Here is a 25,053-nt window from a genome sequence, read left to right as displayed (position 1 = left end):
ACCCACAATAAATATGCATTTTGAGTTCTTCACACCTCAGGAACATATGTTAATAAGCCAACAGCCAAATTTGAACGATGATGAACGTTGCAAAGTATATAAATTTAGGTTTGAAAGTCATGGAGAAACGAGGCAGAATTATCCCTTCATGCACCCTGGCGGAATGTCTGGGCGTGTCGCATTGAACCAGCTCCCAAATCACGGGGAGAGGTGGGGTGGAGTGGAGTTTGATTGTCCTTGCTGGCGTTGGCTAGTTAGTGGGAATACGCATACGAATGGACCCCATTCAGACAGAGTCCCAGCCGCACGAAGGTTTTGTTGAATGGACAACTGCAAGCTACGTCACTGATTGGCTCCCCCTAGTGATGTCACCAGGGGGGGGATTTGAAGCAGTTCAGCACCGCCCAATTCAAAGCTGCCTCACAAACAAATTTAAATATTGAAATGGTGATATTTAGGATTTGGGTTGAAACTAAACTTTTTGAGGCTTTTAATTACTCACATAAGACCCTATAATTACATAGTTAGAAGGTTTTTGTGGATTTCGGTTTCCAGGGTCTTTAACATACCCCTCCAGGATGGAGAGAGTCGTCGCTGTGGTAGGGGAGGAGGGTATCTGAGGTGAGCGGCTGTGAAGAGGACTGTCCCATTGTCTTTCAAAGTGACAGTCGTTGGCCAGATGCAAGCTAGGGGGCAGGAGAAGAGGAAGGCATGGGGAAGAGATGGATGGCGAGCTAGTTTTGCGTGTGTGAGCAGGATGTGGAGGGGTTCGGGGTGTTACAGACCTAAACAGGTGTGTCAGTTCTGAAAGCTTTCATGGGGACAAAAAGCTTTCAGCCTTGTAGCGATGCTAAACTGAGCGTGACCCTCGGGCTGAAACCAGCCGTCTCTCGCGCTCTCTCTCACACTTTCTATATTTATTTCCTTCTCTTGGCTAAACTGACCTGAAGAACAGGGAAAACCCTCTACTGTCAGCATGGTCAGACATGTATGGGATTACAAATTCCCACTCTATCTCTGTCTCTTTATCTCTCTACCACTTTTATTCCCTATCTCTCTGTTGTGTTTATACGGTTAGACCGTCATATCCGACCCGTCCTCATACCAAAAGGACAGAAGAAGGTCAGTTAATTTGAAAACATCACGTGGGTTATGTTTAAACGTCGGTTATGTTCAGGCAACTAAAACAACTTTGTTAAGGTTAGTCAACTAAAAGAACTTGGGGTTGGTTAAAAACGGGACGTCGGAAGGCGAAGCGGGTCTTGCGACGAGGAAGTTACCAGTCCACCAATCCTTCACCCTTGTCAGCAAACTATTTCAACATCAGACTGTGGTTACGTTTAAAGACCACCATCGGTCATTTTAACCCCCTTGAAAATCAACCAATGTTGTCGTTTTCCTTGTGAGGACAGCCATAGCTGTTGTGTGGTATGGGAGGATTTCACTCAACAACAGCTCCAGGCTGTCAGTAAAACCTGTGGTAAAAACCCTGTCTTAAGCAGCTGCTGACCCACCTGAAAGCATGTCATTACTCTGATGGCTTTCTGGCGACTTTTAGTGTCCCATGATGCTAATGCTGTTTAAAAAGCTTTATCACCCAAGGGTACAAAAACACTAGGGGAAGCGTTGAATTCTTGTATTTTTTTGGGGGGAAGGGGGGGGGGGGTACATTGAACCATGGGCCGTGGCACTGGCACATAATCAGCCTAACCCCCGCGTTTACTCCAATTCCATCTGCCCCTGTTTACCCCAGACTGTGTCTCTGTATGTTCAGGGACGGGGAATGTCCACACAGGCAGAAGGCGAGGGATCGCGGGGCTATCGGGTTGGAACTACTCCACCTGCCAGGAGAAGTAATTCTTGGTTTTATGAGCCAATTGATATTCAGCTCACAGGCTATCCATTCTGTCAATGACAAGAGGAGTCAGGGCAACCTTGCAACCCCCAACACTAATAACAGTGTAATGGTCAGAGATAGATCAACCTGAACGCTGATAGTTAGAGAGGGTGCGCGGCCTCCCATAAGTGTTTATGGCAGACAATATTTGCCTTCATTTGTTTTGAGCAGATGCACGCTTGGGTACACCTGCGGTCGATCGTAATAGTTTTTTACTCCGGCGGCCCCATTGACAAATGGCCCCGTTTGTTTGTTTACTGTTTGCTCAAAGGGCATCCGGCCACAGATAATGCACGCTGTACGCTGCTCGCAGACACGGGATATGGCGGGGGAACGCCGTGGCCTGGCTTTGTATGCAGTAGGACGGCTCTGACCTCTGACCCGCCACGCGCCACTCGACGCGCGTGACAGGTTCATTACCGCCGTCAATGTTGGGGTGGGTGGGTGTCAATCCAAGATGGAGTCTGCTCCGGGCATCCTTCGTCGATACACGTGCTTTTTTCTCTCGCGCGTTTATCCCTCCCCTAAGTGTTTTCAAATCAATACGAGTCGGAGGAAAACAGGGTTCCCACTGGCCCTCCAATCTTTGAAAGTCAATGTCAAAATCAAGGCCTTGAAAGTTTTTGAAAATAGACATAAATAGACATGGGTTATTGAAAGTGCTTGAATTGATATACCGTACTTTGTGCAAGAATATAAATTGAAGTTTTATTTGACCTTTGATTTTTTTTTATGTAACACAGCACAGTTGAGAAGTGTTCATACATTCAACCCTCTCAAAGCCTGCTAGTTGTCATTATAAAAATGATCAGTGTGTGTTGTTGTAACACTGTTGTAGGGTGCTTTCTCACTGGGAATGATTGCTTTCATTCCATTCCGTTCCGAGCCTGAGTACGCTGGTCGCTGGTCAGCTTTCACATTACAAAATTTCTTCTGTGCTCGGGAACAGAATACTTACAGAGTACACTTGCGTTATCCTGGAGTGTATCCTCGCCAGTGTGTTGTGGTTCGGTACGGTTGGTGTTCACATTCTCAAGTGTTATGTCCCCACTAGGCACGCCAAAGCATTCCCCAGACCACCTGTTCAAGTGGACCCTGTCACGGTACGCTGTTTCTGCACCCGGGCACGGAATGCAACATTCACACGCATGAAACGAACCGCACCTGGGGTCAATTTGGGGACAAGTGTGCTCGGTTTTGCTCCCGGCCGGTCCGCGGTCCCCAGTGTGAAAGCACCCTGATTCGTGTCTCAAACTATGCAATTGTGGGTCCTTCAATTTGAGGGAATTGGGCCTGGAAAGTCCTTGAAATTTGAAGGTGTGGGAACCCTGGGAAAAGAGGGAAGAAGGCAAAGGGCTTTTTCAGAATTTTTGAGCTGAGTGTTCTGAGCCGTGGCCCGCTTCCTGTCATGACCAGGACAGCCACTAGGGGGCAGTAGATAGCCTAGGATGAAGCTGCCATGCCCTCTGCACTCATGGACCGATTCAACTGACAAATTAAAATACTTGTGATGCGTCAGCAGCATGGATCATTATCATATATTCTTCATATTAATTAAGATAGAGCTGATATGAAAATTAATTGTACTGCAGTATGTTGATGTTATATTATTCTGTCTCCCACTGTCATTCAAGTGATTTAATTTTGGGAATATAATTTCAGATGAATTGAAGGCCAGGAGGATATAATACAGGTTAGGCCATTGATCTTGCTAGCATAAATTGGACAGTTGGAATTAGAGTTGAGTTCCTGTGTGGCCTTTGATATTAATAAAGAAAAAAAGGAGGGGGAAACGACACCCCTAAGCATGAATCTCGGAATACCCAAAACACTGCAGAAAATCTGATAGTAGGCTAGTATGTCTTATTGTATTCCCTGACAAAAAGGACATTGTACAAAAATAACAGCAAAGTTATTAAATCAGGAATATTACAGACAAACCATACAAATGCATACGTAGGCTATAAGATTTTTCTATGAATACTATAGAAAAATCACTATAATATGGCCTAGTGGTTTTTCATGATAGAAATGTTGGAGTGATGCCACCAGCTCAGTGGCCTTGTGGTTTGAGTGTCCGCCCTGAGACTGGGAGGTTGTGGGTTCAATCCCCGGCCGAGTCATACCAAAGACTATAAAAATGGGACCCATTGCCTCCCTGCTTGGCACTCTGCATCTATTAAAGGGTTGGAATTGGGGGGTTAGATCACCAAATGATTCCCGAGCGCGGCACTGCTGCTGCTGCTGCTCCCCGCTCCCCCAGGGAATGGGTCAAATGCGGACAACAAATTTCGCACACTCAGGGCAGGGCAGGGCAGGGCAGGTGACAATCGTTGGGACTTTACCTTACTTTACCTATGCCATTGCCAGGGAATACAAAAATACCATCGAGTGCTATAAAGTAAACTCACTGTGCCTACCACAGACACACTATTTGAAAGGAGAAATAGTCCTACAAGTTCCTATAGGAATATGATCCTATTATAGTTTTTCCTCGGGGCAGAGCGACCTCGGCATTGCAGCCATGGTGACTCCATGGCTCTCTGGGTGGTCTAGACAGTTTTATTATAGCTGTAAAATATACGACAGCCCTCACCGCCGGCACACCATATACAGTCAATGGGGCACACCCATAGCTGCTATGGAAAAATCTGATAGTGGGATTGGCTATCAGTATTGGTTGCTGGTTGGAGAGGAGGCGCGCAACAGCACCGCGCAGTAGGCGGCGTCACAGTCCGGCGAATCTCCGTCCTTCTGAGCTCACTTCCGTCGGTTTGAGTGGGATCATTCTTCTTGCAGTCTCCCCGCTTTTGTTCTTCCATTTCCAGCCAGCCAGCGCTGCCACAGCACGGGCTCCCTCCCTCCCTCTGGAAACAAGCACAAAGACCATAGCAAAGCAGCGGGTCCGTCCGTCGCCACAACGCACGGCAGCCACATGCGAAGCGCAGTCTGCGAAGACGCGGATACACGGCACCACTCCATAGTTACATAACTGGACTACTTTTTTTCTGTTGTTGGGTTTTTTCCTACGCATTTTTTGTTGTTGCACCGAAACTGTTTTTTTTTTCTTTACCCCCTCTAAACTCAAAATGGAGAACGAAGGCAAATATCTCCCCGAGCTGCTGGCGGAGAAGGACAGTCTGGACTTGTCGTTTACGCACGCCATGAAACTTTTATCCGCAGGTAAAGTGCTCTTATCTCGCCTTCTTCTATATACATTATATAAAGATGTACGCGTTCCATGGTTTGTACCGTTCGTGTGTCGGTCGGTATGGGTCGGTGATGCCGAGCTGCACCGGCCCGTTAAACAGATCACAATAATAAATCCCCCAGAATGACTAGGCTACTGACAAGTGCAGGGTGCAATCGGAAGACGACTTCCTTTGTCTGTTACATTGTAACGCATGTTAACAGACTTGCTAATTGTTACATTGTAACGTTAAAGACACACTTGTTACTTTAGAATGACCATGATCCTTGGAATTATTACCTGTTCTCCCTCCTGCAGCTACAATGTGTCCAAAAAAAGACTCCCAGGCAGAGCCCCCCCCCCCCCCCCCCGGTCGTGTCCCAGCTGCAAACTTGGACTGGAGAGAGAGAGGACATTATGGTCGTGTGTGTGTCCGCTGCCGAGAAGTCCCTGTTGATCTGTCCGGCAGCGGCGTTGCGCAGTTTAAAATGTGCGCCAGGGTCACCTCGGTAGGAGGCCTTAAAACAACACAAAACAACCATGTTATTGCTGTTAATATTGTGCTTAATGTGGATGGACACGATCTTATGAACGTTTGCTGCTTGTTTGGGAACGTCCCCCCAATCAGCCAGCTCTAACGGCATTCCACTGTTATCATTACCGTTTGTTGTGTTTATAGGGGCGACATGCAAATATCAGAAAAGTATAACTCCCTGCAGGGGGGAGTGATGCATAGTAGACGCAAAAAATGTCACCATACTCACTGTTGAGTAGTACCACAGACACACTATAAGATCCTACAGCCATGTGATCTGAAGAAAATAACGTGATTAGGACACAATCAAGTCGCTATCTCTATTGAGTAGATAGTGCCCTGTATGAGTTTTGTAGTGATTGATTGTCAGGATGGCTCTGAGCTCCATGTTGTGTTGTCCATGTGCTTTCCCAGTGGCTGGCGGGGTATCTGCTGCTGCTGCTGCTGCTGCTGCTGCTGCAGCCGACTTGCTTGGATGACTAGCCTGATAGTCGTAATGAATAACTCGCCTGGCTTGCTGTCTTTGTCTGGAAGATAAGGCAAACTCAAGACCATCTCACGCCCAAGTATTTGTGCAAGGGCAAATCTTTGCTTGTTTCTAGCACTCAAAATGTACCGCTGGGTCAGTACATCAAATGTGTTTCAGCGACCCAGTGGTAGGCTTGAGCGTAAGATATGCTCCCATGAGTGAGAATAAGAATAATAATCCAGAAAGAACCAAGTGTGTCAGTGTGTTACCTCCCTCAGGCATCCACTGTGGCTTCCCCCGTTGTGCAGCTGGTAGGCTATACAGGGGCTGACATGTTTGCACATTACGAGCTCAGGAGTTGTCACAGCCAGAAGTGAGGAGGTGGTTTGAAGTGAACTGCTACGATGGCGCCGTCGGGCGCCGTGCCGCTGTGGGTGAGGCGCCTCGAGGCGCAGCGCGCCTTAACGCTGGGAGTGCTGATGCTGAACGGCTGCTTCACAAAAGCAGCGACTGTACGTTGAACGCTTACTGTTGTGCCCATGCAGTAGTACTACCGGCTACTGATGTGGAAATAGCATTGTTTGACGTAGCTGTAAGTGCATTATAAATGTCCACCATGACGGGGACACACTTGACTTAACCACGTCGAATTCTGTTTGATGAACGTTGTCTCCCACCCCCCTATAGAAATAAATAGAGTGGAGAAAGGCGACGAGGGGAAAAACGTAACCCTGAAGGAGGGGGAGACGTACCTGGACCTTTTCACAATGAAGAACATCAAGCTTAAGGAACGAGTGCTCATCCCCGTGAAACAGTATCCCAAGGTAAGCCTGCCCCCGCCCTCACCCCCCAGTTCCCCCCTCCTTTCCCCCTGTCCTCGCCTCTCCTCTCTGATCCCCCTCTTCATTTAATTCATTCGGCTGGCGGCCCCGTTTCAATTACAAAAAGCCACGGGGTTACTTGGAACTCTCAAATGACTCCTCTCCACCATGATCTTTGAGCTGTGGAGTGTAATTACAGCACATACCGCCGTGTTTTAGAACATCAGTAAAAGGATCAAAATGTTAATGTTGTTATGGTTAAGGGCAGCTCCAATTTCCGTCGCGAACTGCACCCGGCAGACCGGATCATCTCCTCCGTTTGCATTCGGCAAGCGTCCCGTTGCCAGCTTTATTGTCTAACCTCCGGTGTGTTCGTCTGTGTGGCTCATCATATGGCAGCATTGACTGCAGGGCCACACAGGGATGCAAACTAGTCACCTTTAGGTGACTGTCGCCTTTCTCATCCCAAAGTATGACGCTTACGTGAAGGATTTCTGAGTGGTTTTGTGTCTGTCACCTTTTTCACTCCCCCCCGTGTTTGCGTCCCTGATGGCCTGTGATGCTGGAGTGGCGGTGCTGCAGGTCTACTACTGAGCTTCTAACCTGAACTGAAAACATACAAAACACTTTTTATTGACCGTTTGCCTCTTTTACATCGAAGATGGCTTAATATATTTGCGCCGTCCTTGTTTCTTTGGTGGCCGTCAGAAGCCCGTGTTGTGCTTTTTCAGATTTGATCAACTTTTTGAGCTTTGCAAAAGTGGATAGGCCACAGTACTTTTTTTTTTTTTTTTTTTTTAGAAGCTGTGCTGCTCTGTTCTAACAAGAATAAGATCTATAGATGCTGCCCCATCCCGAGCAGTAGATCAATATGATGTCAGATCCTGTCTGTGGAGTCAGACAGCCTCCTGATCTCGCAGAGTTTGTTTTGTCGTAAATCAGACCATTAAGTCTGGGTGGACGGAGCTAATGAGACAAAGCTGTTTTTTGTGTGGATCCGGAAGCTACTTGCGCAACTCCCGGAGGAACCTCTTCCTCTGAGCGTACAGTATCTGTGGGATTTGAAGGCGGCCGCTAATTGTCGGGAAAGATCAAACCTACACATTAATGGCATGGCTTAAAGTGGGTGGAGGTATGGATCCACAGCCTTCGACTACAAGTTGCTCGGATGATTGTAGCAAAGAGTTACTGACGGTGTTACGGCCCTCGAGGGTTCATATCGACCTTCCCTGGTAAATGTGCTACTTAAGGCTGCAGTGTGCGCAACAGGACACCTGGTAGTGATCAGCAATGGACTACCTCTGTGCGACTGTCAGGCTAATTGTGATTTGCTCTTACTTTTTGTTACCAGTTCAATTTCGTGGGGAAGATTCTGGGACCTCAGGGCAACACAATCAAACGTCTGCAGGAGGAGACTGGAGCCAAGATCTCTGTGCTGGGCAAGGGGTCCATGAGAGACAGATCCAAGGTAAAACACTCTTATACACACAGACTTGGTTACACGCGCCTGTGGGAAGGGTACCTGAAGCCATAGCACATCTGTCCTGTATGTGAGAAGCAGGGAGGCCAGGCAGGCACGCGGGGCCCAGCTGGCAAACACTTTGCCGGGTGTCGCTCAGGCAGGCGTAAACGCAAAGCCAAGGGCGTCCCGTCGCACCGCACATATGCCACGCACCCCTTTAGGAAAGCCTGCTAATTGTATTACCTACCTGTGGTAACACGATATACGGAATATCACACCCGCGCTCGATGCCTTCAGAGCTCGATGGAATGCAATTTACGCGTCGCATAATTTATTTCTTTTATTTCTTTATTTTCCTTTGGCTGACTTGATGCTCCTTGTTTCAGGAGGAGGGTCTGAGGAAAGGTGGCGAGCCTAAATACGCCCACCTGTCCATGGAGCTGCATGTGTTCATCGAGGTGTTCGCCCCCGTGCCCGACGCCTACCTGCGCATGGCCCACGCCATGGAGGAGGTCAAGAAGTTCCTGTTCCCTGTAAGTGGCCTCCTTTTTTCCCCTCAACTGTTGTCTCGCCAGTTTAAAGCCCATGGCACACCAGTCAAACATTCTCCCAACAAACACAGATGTTTGATAGGTGTGCCATGGGCTTAAAGAGGCCATGAAACGTATGACTCTAGTTCATTTGCAGTTCACCTCAGACAAGACGGGACACTGCTGTCCAGTCTGAAATGTACCTAGATTTGCTAGAAGGATGAACAAAATCTCACCTTTTCGCCAACTAGGGCACTGCTAGATGGTTGACTGTACGGTACAGTACAGTACAGTAGTGGGAGTACCGGCTAGTTATGTGTCGGTAGTAAGAATTGTGAATTCTAACAGGCTCACTGTTGTGTTTCTGTCTTAGATTGTGGTTGTTTTGATTCATTAAAATGTTAAAAATCCTTACTGCTGTACTGTACAGTAGGGATGTCACGATACTAGAATTTCTACTTCGATACCGATACCCAGGAAAATATCGATACTCGATACCATTTTCGATACCAAGCGGCGGGATGACAACACATCAAGAGGCATAGAAAATAAACAAAGACAGATGGACAGACAGATGCACACTTCTCCATAATCTAGGCCTGATAAAACTCATTAAAAACTTTGACCTTACACAACAGATTAGCCCTGCTCAGAATACTTTGAACTTGTTGAAGCAAAAGATAGATACCCACCAATGACAGCGAGGGACAAATCAGTGGTATGTTTGATTTTTCATTAAGAGAAAGCACTGCTGATATTGATACAGTTGCAAATGAGTATTGTATCCGTTTCAAATTTTTAGTATTGACTTTTATCGATACTATCGATACTTTTGACAACCCTACTGTACAGTCAAGTTCAACTCGGTGACATCATCGCCCTAGTTGACGAAAAGCTGAAATGTTCATCTTTCTAGCAAACCTGGGTACATTTCAGACGTGAAAGCAGTGTCCTGTCTGGTCTGAGGTGAAATGCAAATGACCTAGAGTCATATGATCCAAATGTTTCATGTCCTCTTTTAAGTCTGAAAATGAATCGGCCAGTGAGACAAAGTCTTCTGATTGGCTGTGAGCCTTTTCAGCACGGTGAGTCACACACAGTGTGTAAGCACTGAGAGCGGGGGGGTGGGGGGGGAGGGCGGGAGGGCGAGGGGTGTATTTATTTACCTGGAACAAACAGAGTGGACGGCCGAGTGGAGGCACATAAATATCGGCGTAACAGGAGGAATCGGCCTCCTTTCACCGTGTCAGCAGACCCGCCCCTTACGCCTCCGTCCATCACTCTGTCTTCACCCCATATTTATAGAGTAAGAAGAAATCGGCCCGGAGACAGACGCCCCCCGCCCCGCCCCCTCTCCTCTGGACAGATCTGTGGTGAAAGTTGCCCCCGCGGGGCCTACGCGCCTAGTGCATTGCTTTTATACTGAGAGAGATTCTGGGGCCGGGGCCAAGGCGGGCCACGCTGTCGAGCGAACTCCGGTCCACGGCGTTCCAGCAAAGCATTGTGTCAAACCGGACCAATAAGCCCCGGGCTTTGTAGGATGCCTTACATCTTCTAATTGGTGTGGCGAGTTCTGGGAACCGGGCGAGTGTAATTTGTATTAGGGGAGAGATGAATGGGCTGATGAACAGGCTGCGATGGCGTTATTGCCGCGTTACACAAAAAGGCCGTCCCCAGCAGAACCTGTCGTGACTATTTAAGGCTGTAATCTTTCAGGCTAAACTGCCTTGTGCTTGGGGGGGCCATATTTTCTAATGCTGGCTTCCTCAAAAAATGGGTGGACTTTGATTTTTTGGGCGACGGAAGTCTTTTGCTCTTTCTTGTCGTGCATCGATAAACACCGTATAGCGATTGATGGAGAACCGAGACACATTATTTTCTATCAAAGGCAGACCGTTTTGCATACGTATCATTCTGGCTGAAGGAACTAAAGCTGTGACTTTAATCCAGACAGGTTGATGGGTGAAGGCGTGTTAACTCGCTGGCTTGTTAAATGCAGTCGCAGTCTCATTGCTCCCAGCCAGAGGTACATTTGTAATCAGTTAAATGGCTTGTTTGCCTGCCTTCGCTGCAGATAGATTGAACGCTGCCGCCTGCACTGCATATTCTACCCCCCCCCCCCCAGATGTCATCAGACCAGCGTCACCATCTCTGTCCGGGGACTGATTTATGAAAAGAATTGATTGGTTGACGGTGCGACTTGTGATTGAAGTATGTGCTAGTCTACCGGTTCTCCCTAGATGGGCTGAGGGGGTGGGACAGCAGGGGGAATTGGCCAAGTATAATTGGGGAGAAAAAACTTGATCAAGAGGAAGAGAGGGGTGCCATGTTTTCCAGCACCTGGGTTAATTGCCTTTCACTCTTTATTCATCACACACTCCTGTCGTCTCTTTTGCCGTGTCCTCTGCTGTTTCTCATCTCACTCTCTCTCTCTCTCCCCCTTTTCATTTTCTTCCTGTGTGTGCAGGACATGATGGATGATATCTGCCAAGAGCAGTTCATGGAGCTGGGCTACCTGAATGGAGGCCAAGAGCACGGAGCCCGAGGCCGAGGGGGCCCGCCGGTCAGGGGCCGCGGAGGACCCCCTGCTGGGGCGCCCAGGTGAGGCGACACACACACAAACACACAATTGCAGGGCCTGTTATATAATGACAGCTGCTGGGTCATTGAGGTAACAGAAAGACAATGCTGTTTGCCTACCACTTTGTCAATGTAGTGGATTGAAGAAGTGCTGAGCAAGGCTGGAAGTGCAAATGGCATTTACTCTCGTTACACACTTTAACTGAGTTTTAGTGTACTTTTTGAGTAATAATCACTAGTTGGGTTTTTTTTGTCACTTAATTTTTTTTTATTGACAACAAAATAAATGAAATACATTACAGACAAGGGGGGGAACATAATATGAAATAAAAGATAATAGCTTGGGGTAAGTCTCTCTTTTTGACATTATGTTACTCAGTTAACATCTCCGTATCAGTGTCCTCTTTTGGTGTCTTGTACATGGTCCATTTTCCCCATTTACTCTCCATTTTTTCCTCTTGTAGCCTCAGGATGTGTGTCAGTTTCTCCATTAAATAAATATCTTCTACAATTGTTAACCATTGTTCTTTTGTTGAATAATCACTAGTTTTACTTCATGTTTGACACACCTTGCTACATTTTGAAGCTAAAATGCATAAAGAAATTGTCTGAATTTCTTTATGCATTTGAAATTCTTGACATAGTTCTAGGTTCTCTCATCCTTTTTTTGCATTGCATGGCAAAGGCCATTATGTAATTACATTCTGTTTTTTTTTTTTTTTTTTTTTTTTTACGTTTTAACACGTTGAGTGCCAGAGCCGAGATATCTCGTCTTACATAATCCAACGCTTGAGTGCCAGAGCCGAGATATCTCGTCTTACATAAACATTTTTTTTTTTTGACGGTGGGACATCAATCAACCCCTTTTACATCTTCGAGATCACTATTGGAGCAAGAGAATGTGTATAATCTATTTTACCGACCACTAAGTGGCGACAGTGCTCTCCTGACTAGAGGAAGGCAAGCATTTTTTTAACTTGTCACGCCATTCTCACCCCAGCCATTCTCATGAAAATGGATGGGGGAAAACGCTTTCGTTTTCGCGCTGATTGCTGGCGATGCGGGATTGCAAATTTACATAATAGATTACAGGTGGAACACACTTTGAAACACGCAGCATAAATATGACCAGAATCGCAAAAGCTTCTCTCAACCAAAACTCCAAGAAGCGAGCGAGTCCATCCCGACTTCCTCAAACAGCGGCCGCGCAGCCACAGGCACAGGACAGCAGCAAAGCACTGAGACTGGTGACAAGCTTGTGACGGCCGCTGCAGCCAAGAAGAACGCCCACGGAGGGAGGAGTTGAAGCAACTCTCCCTCTCGCTCTCTCCCTCTCTCTCTCTCCTCTCAGAGAGAGAGAGAGAGAGAGAGAGAGAGAGGAGAGAGAGAGAGAAGAGAGAGAGAGAGAGAGAGAGAGAGAGAGAGAGAGAGAGCGCACAGAGTGGGAGACAAGGGCACCCATAATCACAGGCACGTGAGGTGGTTCTAAAAATCCATTTATCTCCAAACTCTCTGAAAATCTCTGAAACCATGCTGTACTCAACGGCTAATATCTACATAACTACTAACTCTGCAAACTAACTCTTTTAGACAGAGAAAGCACACATTCTATTAGTTATTTTTAGATGATTGGTGTTCACGAATTCTTAACAGAAAATAATCCTCGGCTCTTGTAAAATGAGCCAGAATCCTCAAAAAAAAACCTGGCACAACTTACCTACAGGATTGAAAAAATGGCTGGCACTCAATGTGTTAAGGAACAGTTCACCCGAAAATTATGTCATCTACTCGCCCTCATGCCACTTGAAACACAGGTGATGTTAATTCGCGACTCGAGAGAAAACCAGTCACCAATGCATTGACTACAGTACAACTGAAGTAAATTAGTCAAAGTAAAGTCAAAGTCGAAGTCAAGTAACTGGTTTTCTCTGGAGTTGTGCTGCCAACCTCCCCGTGTTATATGGACAAACTTCCCCTGTGTTTCAACTGGCATGAGGGGGAGTAGATGATGACATAATTTTTGGATGGACTGTTCCTTTATTAAAGATCTATCTCAAGTTGAAGCTTTTTAGTCTTTGAGTCAAATTAGCTTAAATTAAGCTATTTTGACTCAAAGACTAAAAAGCTTCAACTTGAGATAGATGTTCTGCTGCTCTTTCCATCCTGGTACTGAGCAGCATTGCTAATCCCTGCGTTACCCCTCCTGTGCTCCCCTCTCCTCCTCCTCCATCTTCCTCACCTCCTCCTCTCGTCCAGGGGCAGGGGGATGCCTCCTCGCGGTGGTGCCCCCAGGGGAGGCGTGACTCGAGGCGGCCCCAACAGAGGCGGGGCGGTGAGGGGGGCGCCGACGGGCCGAGGAGGGCCACCCGCAGCACCCTCCAGGGGAGCGGGCCAGCCAGCCCGGGCCAGGCCCCTGACCGCCGGGGGACCCCCCCAGAGGATGGCCCCTCAGCAGCACGCCCCTGCTGCAGCCGAAGGCTACGAGGAATACGTAAGTACAGGGCTCATCGTCAATGCCTGAATTCCAATTAAGGCTACATTTCCAAATTTCAAGTCAAAAACCCTTTAAAATTGAATGTACGTAGACATACATGAATAATTTGTAGACTCAAAAGAATCGCTAAGCCTACGAGGAATAAGTGATGCAACTGCCGGGGGGAGGGGTTTTAGTTTTCGTGTCTGAGATGCTGTCAGATTGGACTTAACCACACAGCAGCTGTGAATCAGTATTCATGACCTATCCACTTGACAACTCTTGGCTGTTCCTAAATGAGATTTTCCTGGGCACCGCGGTAGATTTTAATCGCTCGTCCGTCGACTGAGGAATAAGTGATTTCAGAGAGCGGAGACAGGGACAGGGGTGGGTTTGTCTACTTTAGCAGACAGGGGTGGGTTTGTCTGCTTTAGCAGACAGGGGTGGGTTTGTCTGCTTTAGCAGACAGGGGTGGGTTTGTCTGCTTTAGCAGACAGGGGTGGGTTTGTCTACTTTGGCAGAAGTGCCTTTCTTCGGGGACATCTTGACATTCGTGATTCAGGAACGAGCCTCTCCGACAGTCTCACACTGTCTCTCTCCTGTCCCCCCCTCCACAGGCCTACGACGAGGGCTACACAGAGACGCCCTACGAATCCTACGACAGCTACTACAGTCAGCAGCCGCAGACGTGAGTGAATCTGATGCCTCGCCCGTTTTCACCTGCCGCACGTATCGCCCCGCTTAGTGGCTAACTTCATTTTTCCCCCAGGGGGATTTGGCAACATAAGTATACTTTTTTACCAGTCTCACAAATTCAGTGTTGATGAGGCATTTTCCTTGTTGAATGGCGTTATTTGGAGCGCCAAGGCGGACTGAGACTTTCTAAGTACGGACGGGGCAATATATCAATATTACGGTATATCAATATTGTGATATGTGACTAGATATTGTGATAGATTTTGGATATCCTATCGTGATATGGCATACGTCTTGTATTTTTCTGGTTTTCATGGCTGCATTACAGTAAAGTGATGCAATTTTCTGAACTTCCCCAGACTGTTCGAGCTGTTCTTTTACTCATTTTAAAGAACCAATAGTCATCTCTCCACAATATTGCAATATCAATATTGAGGTATTTGGTCAAAAATATTGCTAGGTTTGATTTTGTCCATTTTGCCCAGCCCCATTTCCAAGCTAGAGAATCATGCTTTGATCCTATTAATAAGACACAAATATAATCTCCGACAGACATTACAGGCAATGGCTATATTTTATGTTTTCAAAAGAAAAAGGGGGTAGGGGCGGGGGGTATGATCTCGCTCTTCTCTCTCCCAATATTTTTCTCTTTCTTTTCCCATCAGAGAACCAGAATACTACGACTACGGACACGGAGAGTCAACAGAGTCATACGAGTCCTACGGTGAGAAAAGTTCATCTTCATTTCCAACATGGCAGCCCTCCTTTAATCACATCATGATATATTGATTATGTATACTAGGCATCTCGCGCGCTACGCTGATGATGTCATAGATGTCACAATTGCACGAGTGTAACCAAAAACCACAATGCTCGAGTGACATCGCTGATGATGTTATAGGCGATGTCTATGACCTCATCAGTGATGATGTCACAATGTATATGACCTCATCAGTGATGATGTCACAATGTCTATGATATCATCAGTGACATCACAATTGTTCGAGTGTAACCAAAAATGTGACCAAAATCGCAGAACCCACTTACTCCCTTTCATATAAGGATTGGACAGTATAGTATATTAATGGTTAAAGCAACACATACCACCATCTTTGCGGGAAAAAAATGCAATGTTACGACAGAGCTTCTTAAGCTTGTTCAGATGGATTTTTGTGTTTTGTTTTGTTTTTGCATTGATTCATCTTGATTACAAAATGATTGTCCAAATGTAACTTTTCAATGTTTTCTCGTGTGTGTGTGTGTGTGTGTGTGTGTGTGTGTGTGTGTGTGTGTGTGTGTGTGTGTGTGTGTGTGTGTGTGTGTGTGTGCCTGCGTGTGTTCTTCTCTTCCCCAGGCCAGGATGACTGGAACGGCACACAGCAGCGACCGGCCCCAGGGAAGGCCCCCTCGGCCCCCAGACCCGCCAAGACGTCTTACAGGGACCACCCGTACCGACAGTACTGAAGCGGACTTGCCACCCTTAACGCGTCGCCCTGACTCCCCGCCTGTCTCCACGGCAGCTCTCGCTTTAAGCAGCCCCGACAAAAGTAATTGTCCGTTTTGTCTTTGGTTTGGTCTTTTCCCACGCCGGACTTTTTACGAGAAAAGAGAAAATCGGGAACTGAAAATCGGAACTGGTTTTTAGGTTTGACTGCAAACCCCTCTCCCCACCAACTCCCCCCTCACCAACCAACCAACCAACCAACCAACCAAAGCGGCTTTTAGATGGGTTAGAGAGGAGAACTTGCGGATTTTCTTTGTTCTTTTTTATTTGAGTTTTTGTTTATTTTGCTGTATTTTTTTCTCTTTCTCTCTCTCTCCTCGATTTCCCCCTTCTGGCTTTATTTATTTTTTATTTTTTGCATTGTTGACCGTTAATTTCTTACTGTTTGGGAGTCGTCATTTCTAGTGGAGTTAGTGACTCCTTATCCACTTGTTAGTGTCTAAGGAAACCATTTTAATTGTTTAAAAAAGAAAAGAAAAAAAGAATCTGTCGAGGGTCAGTTGCAGATTCCCATTTAGGCTACATTTCAAAATTCTGTTTTAATATAGCCGAATAAAAGACCTTTTAAACTTTCAATTATGTAATGTAGAAACAAAAAGAAAGATCTTAAATGAAGTGAAGGAAAAAAAGAATCAATGTTAATGGAATTCAGTACAATTCATTCTTGATTAATGCTTCCCATTTGTTTTTAAATAGTTCTAAAAAGTTGTCAATTTAGACTTAGGCAGCAATATTTGTCATTGTACTTAGAGTTTTGAAATATAGCCCTAATAGACACTGTTGAGATGGACTGTCCTCATATCCTCTATTTGTTATACATGTTAAAAGTTAATTTTAATACTCTGAAGACAGAATGTTTTATTTATGAGAACATGGCCAAGAGATGGCCTCCTGTTATGCTAAAAACAGCTTAAGTCTTCAATTTTTTGATCTGATTCTCTATAAACTGCATGCACAAAGTACACAAGAAGGATTGGGACAAAAATCTCCACATGGGTCTTCTCTTTCTATAGAGAAGGGATCCTGCAGCTTAATCCGAACTATTGTACATATTTTAAAACGTCCTAATTGTACTTATTCTGCCACTAGTATCTGTACCCTCTCCATAAAATGCATTATGCTACATGTGTAAGCTTGCCTAAATAGGTAACTAAATCTGTCCAAAAGATGTTTTGCAGCAGTTTGTCAATAAAGCTTAGTTTGTTTTTTATGAAACTTAACTTGGTTTATTTGTTTCCTGTCCTAGTAAAATTTGAAATGGCCTTTTTTTAAACAACCTTCAGCAGTCAGATGTAGGTGTTTTGCTTTGTTTCTCATTCAAAAACGTATTTTAAATTTAAATGAATGTATTTGACGTCTGAAGACTTTAACCCTACTAAATGATGTCTTGATTGATTATCAAAAGAACACAACTTATTCTTTCTCTCTCTCTCTATACTTTTTAAAAAGGACCCAGAGGTAAGACCTCTAAAATAACCTGGATAGCTTCCTAATGTGTATAGAGTTCTAAAGCATTGAATGCCTGGGTATGTATAAGACTTTTTCAATCCTCTTACCTGTGGTCGTAATCGTTAATGAGAATTGCATTGATAGCATCTGAAAATTAACTGAATTCAAACCATTCAGGTCTCGGTTTCATTGTCATGAATGACGCCGGCGCGATGGCTACTTTAGTACAGAGTAATGGCAGTGCAATGGAGAGGATGGTTATAACCTAGAACACTCCACTGTAAAGGTAACCTAACCCTAAATGTTTAATTTCGTAGTGTGTTTATCCATTGACATAAACTTGCTGGTAAATGCGTGCAATTTCTTAAAATAATATTGCAGTCATGGCACAAAAAAAGAAAAAAGAATCGACTCAAAAGTAAGAAAAAAGTAACTTCCAATATCATACAGTAGTGAATTTTATGTACTAAAATAACTTGTGTACTAACAAAATATACTATAATAGTGTTAATGCAACTCCTGCTAAAATGAACAAAGCCAAATCTATGTCAATATCTTCTGTACAGTTGAGCTGCTGTTACTTTTTCTTTGCAATATCTGTGTAAAGGTTGCTTACTTAATGTTGAAAAGGTACCAAGTTACCCAAAAAAAAGAAAGCTTGAGTTGCATGTGCCTATCTATCTACTCCTAGACATTGCATGACTCAGTCTCAAGTTTCTCCCTGTGTTTTTAGAGGAGGTATTGATTTAGGGTTTGTCCTTCCTTCAGGCACAGCTATCGGTCAGTGAATGCCCGGAGACGGACAGTCTGAGGAGAGACCATGCAAACCTCAGGTAGGTCCGCCGCTGCACTTTCTACATTTGAGTTTTCCGCTAGGGATGGGACAATATGATTCGTTGCGCGATACACGATTCACAATACGATATAATCACGATACGATCATGGGCGAAGTTTGCATTGGTTCAGGGGGTTCACTGGCCCCTAGTGGCCGGAGCAAAAAATGCATGTTGGAATTTAAAGATGAAAAAATAATAACACGGAACTAATCTTCTGTGCGATACACGATTCACAATACGATATAATCACGATACAATACGATCACGGGCGAAGTTTGCATTGGTTCAGGGGCTTCACTGACCCCTAGTGGCCGGAGCAAAAAATGCATGTTGGAATTTAAATATCTCTAGATAGAGATCATCTATATTTAGAAACATAACACGGAACTAATCATCTATTGTAATGCCTAGCGCTACAAAGGGTAACCTAATGTGACAGTGATTATTTTCAATGTTTATTATAAAACATTGGTCTAATTTCCAATGCTGTGGTATGAAACGTAGCCTGCAGGCATCTCGCGCTCTTATCATTTAGCACAGAATGGCTCCAGCGAGACTGGCTCTGGAACTGGCTCCCAAGATCAAGGTGACAGTCGTCTACACATCATAATCATCATTTGCACATTAGATTGCATCCCTAATTATAATGCGGTCGTGTTTAACCGCACACTAATTTAAAAATACACAATTTGTGCATCATTGGCAGCACACAATGCGCACTCAATACCGCTCTGCAGACTATTGGCCTACCCAAATCTAAAAACCAAAACACGCGCTTGTACACTCTTCTCTGGATTTGCTTATGAGCCAATATCTGAGCGGCATAGCCTTGATGAAAACAATGCAGTTACAACATGCGTATGTAATAACATCTCCGTGGAGACGTGTGTGTGTGTGTGTGTGTGTGTGTGTGTGTGTGTGCGGATAAAACATCTCTTCTTCTCTCTCTGCAGCTGTTTGGGCTTTTCTCTGCCACCGACATTTCCACTCCACTGGAGAGACATTTGCGCTTCCTTTATCCATCACCTTGCCGCAAATAGGCCATTGTGTGCATCGTTTGGCCCTTATATTTGCTCATTTGCATGATATTTGATTATCTGCGTCTCCCCGCTCATTTGGGTCTGCTGGAAACGTGTTGAGTAAATGTCCTGGCGGTACAATTTTCACTGTAATTGCTTTTGTGCTGAGCCTGGAATGTTAGTAGGTCCACGTTAATGGTAATGTTGCATGTAGATCCGGGCCCTTGTGTTTGTGAAAGGCTACTTTAGATTGGCACTGAGATTTGTTCCAGCAGACGACTGAATTTAAATTTGAATTGAACTGAATTTCTATGGAATGACCTTGGGCCAATATGAAAGAAACTTGACTGTAGATGTTCTTATTTAATCACACATCAACCAGTGTAATATTATGCAGCGACACTGGTGCACAGACACTTTGGGGGGCAGGTGCTCAAGTGGGAAAAAAAGGGCACCCCTCTCATAATTATTCATACAAAATAAAGTTACATACAGTCAGGCCTGGATTACCACAGTGTGGTAAGAAGTGCCCCCCCCCCCCCCCCCTCCAATTTACATGTAAAAAAAAAAATCACCCCCAGGTGTTGAAATAAGAGGTGCAGGTTTGCACGTCTGACCCTTCTACTCCACCCCCCTCTTCCCTTTTCTGACACGGTGTGTGCTTCTTCTCTCTCGGTCTCTCTCATTTCTCTCTCCATCTCGATCTGTCTCTCTCTCTCTCTCTCTATCTCTCTCTGCCTGTGCCGACCGGAGACACATGTCACTTAAGCCGTTTTCCCACATGCGCTTTTTACCGCTAAATGACCGGAACACGGTCTAATGCCTTCATGTGTGAAAGTTGTTTTCCGGTATAAGCGCGACCCCGTCATCGCGGACATTTCACCAGTTTCGAGCCAGTCAGAAGAGCGGTATGGGACACAAGTGTGAAACGTGTCGTCATTTGCCGGTCCTTCTCATGGGCGAGGTGTACACACGTTGCTTAATGTTCCAGCGGGCATAATCTAATCATTTGCGCACATTAAAGCAAACTGGCGAAATTATCTTGTGATAATAAGAGCGGTATGTCAGCTTCCTGTGTGGGCGTGCCGATTTCCCCCTCTCCCCTCTCTGCTGCCCGCTCGCTCTCTGGCCAGTCCTTCAGTCCTCCTCCTTCAGTCAGCAGCCCGACAGGGACACAGACAGCTCTGAGAGTCTTGCAAGCCGCCCAACGCTTGTTGAGAAAGCAAATGCACGAAGCGAAATGTGGAAGTATTTTGCTTACGTTGCTGACAGCGAAGGCAAGCCCGGACACATCAAACGAAGCCAGTCTGTAAAAAGTGCTTCAACGCGACGCAGGTGAACGGATAAACATCGAACCAGCCAGGCTATTTCTCTCAGACACGGATCCCAAATTCTTCAAATATTTCAGTTCAAAGACTGGTTAGCGAATGTGAATGATACAACATATGCCCTCTTAAGTCAAACGAGTGTGATTTATTGTGTGACAAGCAAACTTATTTCACCATCTGAGTTTTGCCAACCCCCAAAATAAGGAGGATTCCCCATCCAAGTGCACACGTCACTCCCCACCCGCTCTGCAGTGCCGCCCCGCCCCCCAACATACAGGCAATTTCGCTGCTATATTCCCACATGCGAGCGCTCAGGTGTGAAGGGAAATTCCGGGAAATGTCCGATATTGACTTACAGGTAATTTTCCGGTACGCATGTGTGAAAACGGCTTTAGAGAAGCATCTGCAGCACTTCTTAAAAATGGCAGTAAAGACCACATATTTACATGAACTTATTGCTAAAGTACAGGCTCAATACACATGCAGTACTACAGAAAATGTAAACTAAAAAGTAGATCATTTTATGCTACTATGGGGACTAACATTACACATGAATTATACAATTGGGCTCATTGAATCCACGAGAGTCTCAGCTTTCCAGTCATACCTAATTTATGCAATTCCAAGAGTGTTTAGGGACCCCACTATGCAGAAATAACCCATTAGAAAGGCGAAAATAGCACATTTATACTATAACAAAAACAAAACCATTTGTTTTTTGCCAAACACTGCATGTTATTAGCATAAAATGGGCATGTCTGAAAAGGGGAGACTCTTGGGTACCCATAGAACCCATTCTCATTCAGATATCTTGAAAATCGCCCTGCTAGTTTTTCCCTCGCCAAAATGTAGCCTAACTTTGGAGCATTTATTTAACCCTCTTCCTGACAAGCGAGCATGACATTGGATGCCTTTAGTTCTTCCAGTTTCATGTGATGTCAGTATCTTCACTCTAGCTTTAAAACCCAGCTGCTACAGCCTCTGAAACACAGTCATGTTATGTCAAAGGGGCAGGTGCTTGAGCCTCACCTGGGGTTCATCTGTGCACGTCCCTTTGGCGATATTCATAGCATTTCAAGGGTTGGTTGATTCTGATGATTGCCCTGCTCCCGTTGTCGCCTTGCTTTTGACAGCACTGGTGAATGGGGTGTGTAGCGCTGGTGAATGGGGTGTGTAGCGCTGGTGAATGGGGTGTGTAGCGCTGGTGAATGGGGTGTGTAGCGCTGGTGAATGGGGTGTGTAGCGCTGGTGAATGGGGTGTGCAGCGCTGGTGAATGGGGTGTGCAGTGCTGGTGAATGGGGTGTGTAGCGCTGGTGAATGGGGTGTGTAGCGCTGGTGAATGGGGTGTGCAGCGCTGGTGAATGGGGTGTGCAGCGCTGGTGAATGGGGTGTGTCGCTGCTCTAGACAGTTGAGCGAGTCTCAGTGAGGGGGAATGCAAAAGCCTGTGTCAGTCAGGTCCCGGGGAAAGTGACTAATGAGGATCCGTATTTCAGGACTCTGACAGAAGGGAAAACAGGATCCAGGATTCCAGGATCTGGAAGCCACCAGCTTCCAGACATATTTGAAAGCAGGGGTACCGTGTTCCCTTTGCATCAACAAGGCATATCTGCCTCCACAGATGTGACGGTGTCAGTAAGTCACTGCTGCAGATGGCTTTTGGCTTTTCCCAGACTTGACTTGTTTGCTTCACGTGGCCCCGAAAAGCAACATAAATAATGTATGTTAATGGCATCGCTCAGTCACAACCCGCAACGAGAAAAAAAATGGCGGCGTTGGTTATGGTTTCAGTTGACTTTTGAAGCGGTCATAAAATAGCCAGTAAACTCCGAGCTGTGACCACAGGACTGTTCATTTAAATATTAACGCTCTTAACTGAAAAGCACCACTCGCTCCTCACTTGCTTGGGAGGAAAAAGACATTTAAGTATTTCCACTGATTTAATAATGGATACAAAAATAGACTTTTGTTGCACTTTGCGTTTTTACCACCGTTTCCTAAGACCAATAAGTCACTGAAGGCTGTCAACTCAAGCCAATGTCTCCCCTGTGGTCTTCTGTCTTCCACAGAGAACCCGTGCACAGGAGCCACTCAGCACGGAGGAGGTGGTCAGGCGGAGCGCTCGGGGCGCCCCGGTTAAGAGAGATCAGCCCAAGCCGCCACTCCGTTCCTGGGGGAAGGGTAGGCTGAATGGCGGGCCTTCCGCCAAGAGACCCACACGACCTGGCTGTGCAGCGAGAGGAGCCGGCATCGACTCCCACCGGAGCAGGACAAAGACTGCAGCTGGTCAGCTTAACCGTTCATCTCCTCACCGGGAAACTAGAATAGCCACAGAATGGCAAGAACATCCACAAACTGCCTTTTCATGCCGGACTATTTTCTGACCATGTACAATATGAATTACTGTTGTGATATCTCGGCGTAATTATTTCCTAACATCGACGACTGTTACTCGAAGCCTCGACGGATTGTACGGCGCTGTGCGCAGTTTCGTCTTGAACCACCCCCCCCTCTTCTGACAAATGTAATTGTTCTGGTCTGATTTACCATAAAATGAGCATTCCTGTTATAGTAGGCTGTGAAATTGTTTCTAATTCCTCTGAACTCTTAAATTAGATGTGAAATGAATATTTATATTTCCTGCAAGGCAAGCCGTATTCTTCTATCCGAAGCCCAAGAGAATTGTATGACATCTGCATTCAACATAATATGGATTCTTTAACATTCTGGTGGCGTGCGCTTTAGTGCCCATGCCTTTATAGCCATGTGAAATGAGTGTGTGTGCTTGTGTGTTAAAGATGCCTGGAAGAGGGCTGATCTGTATCTACACACGCGCCCCTCTTGGCATAGCCTACTTAGCCCCGAGGGTATCAAATGCTAATGCAGAGCCTATTGGCATGTACTCACATGTGCCCTCGCTGCAAAATGTGCAAGGCCTTCATAAACAATGTCGACCTGCTCCCCTCACCTCAGCATCCAAGTAGGATCATTCAGTCAGCGAGATGGAGCTGGGAAGACAGATCTGTGTGAGAGGGGGACAGAGGGTGAAGACAGACATTACCAACTTTCACTTCCACCTGCTATCCATCGTGTCTGCTGATTTGATTCCCCCCCCCCCCCCCAATGCCATTTTCTGCCATTTTCTGCCATTATCACTGATGATATTATGGTCATCTGCGGTTTTCCGTTACATTTAGAGGTCAGAACTGTGCTTTCCTGTATTAAAAACAAATGTCTCTGTCCCGACCCACTGGCCATAGGCAGCATTAGCCAAGTCGGGGAGGCTCCATTTACCTTATTGAAAGAGCCTAGCGGCTTAGAGACGTGGGCTGGAAAGCGTCATTTGAGATGAAACGTTGACGGGCCGTAGCCAAAGCAGATCATTTTTCAATCTTTATTTGCCATTATGTCTAAAATAATGATTTCTTTGTCTCCTGTAATCTAATGAAAGCGGTAATAAGTGATGGTGTGGAAGCCATATCCTTTGTTTGAATCGATGAACTGTCAAGAACATAAGGCTGGAAAAGTAAGTCAATGTTACTTTGCAATGATCAATAAAAGTGGAGTTGAATAAGGGCAAGCTGGGTATCAGTCATCTGTGATGTTTCTGTGTGTGTGTGTGTGTGTGTGTGTGTGAGAGTGAGAGAGAGAGAGAGAGAGAGAGGGTGTGTGTGTTTGAGAGCGAGACAAAGCAGTGGGGATAATGTTGGCAGATAGGGGGGACAGCTGGATTGGGTCTTCTGGTCCTGATGCGTTCGGCGCACACCAGACCAGAGGAACATTGCATGCTGATGATGCCAGTGAAGATCGGTGACAATTCAGCCTCCACCCACACACGCATCAGCTGTTCATACAAAGTCTTGAAAGTTTAGTTTGATTTTAACCATGTGTTCAAGGTTAGGATAATGTGCTCGAATTTGAATACTCCTTGAAAAGTGTAGTTTCATCTACACAATCAATCACTCATGCGAACCAAAAATCTGTTAATACCTGAAATGAAACGATCCCATAGTTGTATTTGTTGTCTAGCAGCATCTCACACTAGACACAGTGGACCGGAGTTAGATTGACTGACATGGGCTCTGACGCTTTTCAGTTCAGCTCCGCTCCACTCATCCGCTCCTGTTCCCAGTGCTCTCAAAGTGCTTGAATTTGACTCGTAGAAAAGCTGTATGAAACCTGTGCTTCATCCTAAGAGGCAATATCCTGCTCCTGTGGTTACGCAGTGGGGAAGGCGAGTGGTGCTCCAAAGTGGGATTCAGGGG

The 25,053-nt window shown here is 45.8% G+C and overlaps 1 protein-coding gene across 2 annotated transcripts; it reads left to right on the top strand.

The window, feature by feature from the left end:
* The first annotated feature begins 4,777 nt into the window (after nt 1–4,777).
* Nucleotides 4,778–22,980, top strand: khdrbs1b (KH domain containing, RNA binding, signal transduction associated 1b). Of its 2 annotated transcripts, XR_014553153.1 has the most exons (11): nt 4,778–5,080; nt 6,779–6,915; nt 8,264–8,380; nt 8,761–8,907; nt 11,372–11,505; nt 13,741–13,975; nt 14,575–14,645; nt 15,319–15,377; nt 16,008–16,200; nt 18,375–18,439; nt 22,858–22,980. XR_014553153.1 is itself a non-coding variant. In XM_083646240.1 (9 exons), the coding sequence occupies exons 1-9, from the start codon at nt 4,987–4,989 to the stop codon at nt 16,115–16,117; spliced, it is 1,104 nt and encodes a 367-aa protein (XP_083502366.1). In that variant the 5' UTR covers nt 4,778–4,986; the 3' UTR covers nt 16,118–17,371. The 2 variants fall into 2 exon arrangements, 1 of the variants encoding a protein (XP_083502366.1); XM_083646240.1 differs by lacking the exons at nt 18,375–18,439; nt 22,858–22,980 and having other exon boundaries at nt 16,008–17,371.
* Nucleotides 22,981–25,053: the final 2,073 nt, after the last annotated feature.

This window comes from Poromitra crassiceps (genome assembly GCF_964638095.1).
Source record: "Poromitra crassiceps genome assembly, chromosome: 11".
NCBI lineage: Eukaryota > Metazoa > Chordata > Actinopteri > Beryciformes > Melamphaidae > Poromitra > Poromitra crassiceps.
This window is presented reverse-complemented; position numbering and strand designations above follow the sequence as displayed.

Bases quoted from the DNA above. Each gene is read 5' to 3' on its own strand.
- khdrbs1b (XM_083646240.1), top strand. From the start codon at position 4,987: ATGGAGAACGAAGGCAAATATCTCCCCGAGCTGCTGGCGGAGAAGGAC. The intron at 6,916-8,263 runs GTAAGCCTGCCC...TTTTGTTACCAG, and splicing joins CCGTGAAACAGTATCCCAAG to TTCAATTTCGTGGGGAAGAT. The intron at 15,378-16,007 runs GTGAGAAAAGTT...TCTCTTCCCCAG, and splicing joins AGAGTCATACGAGTCCTACG to GCCAGGATGACTGGAACGGC.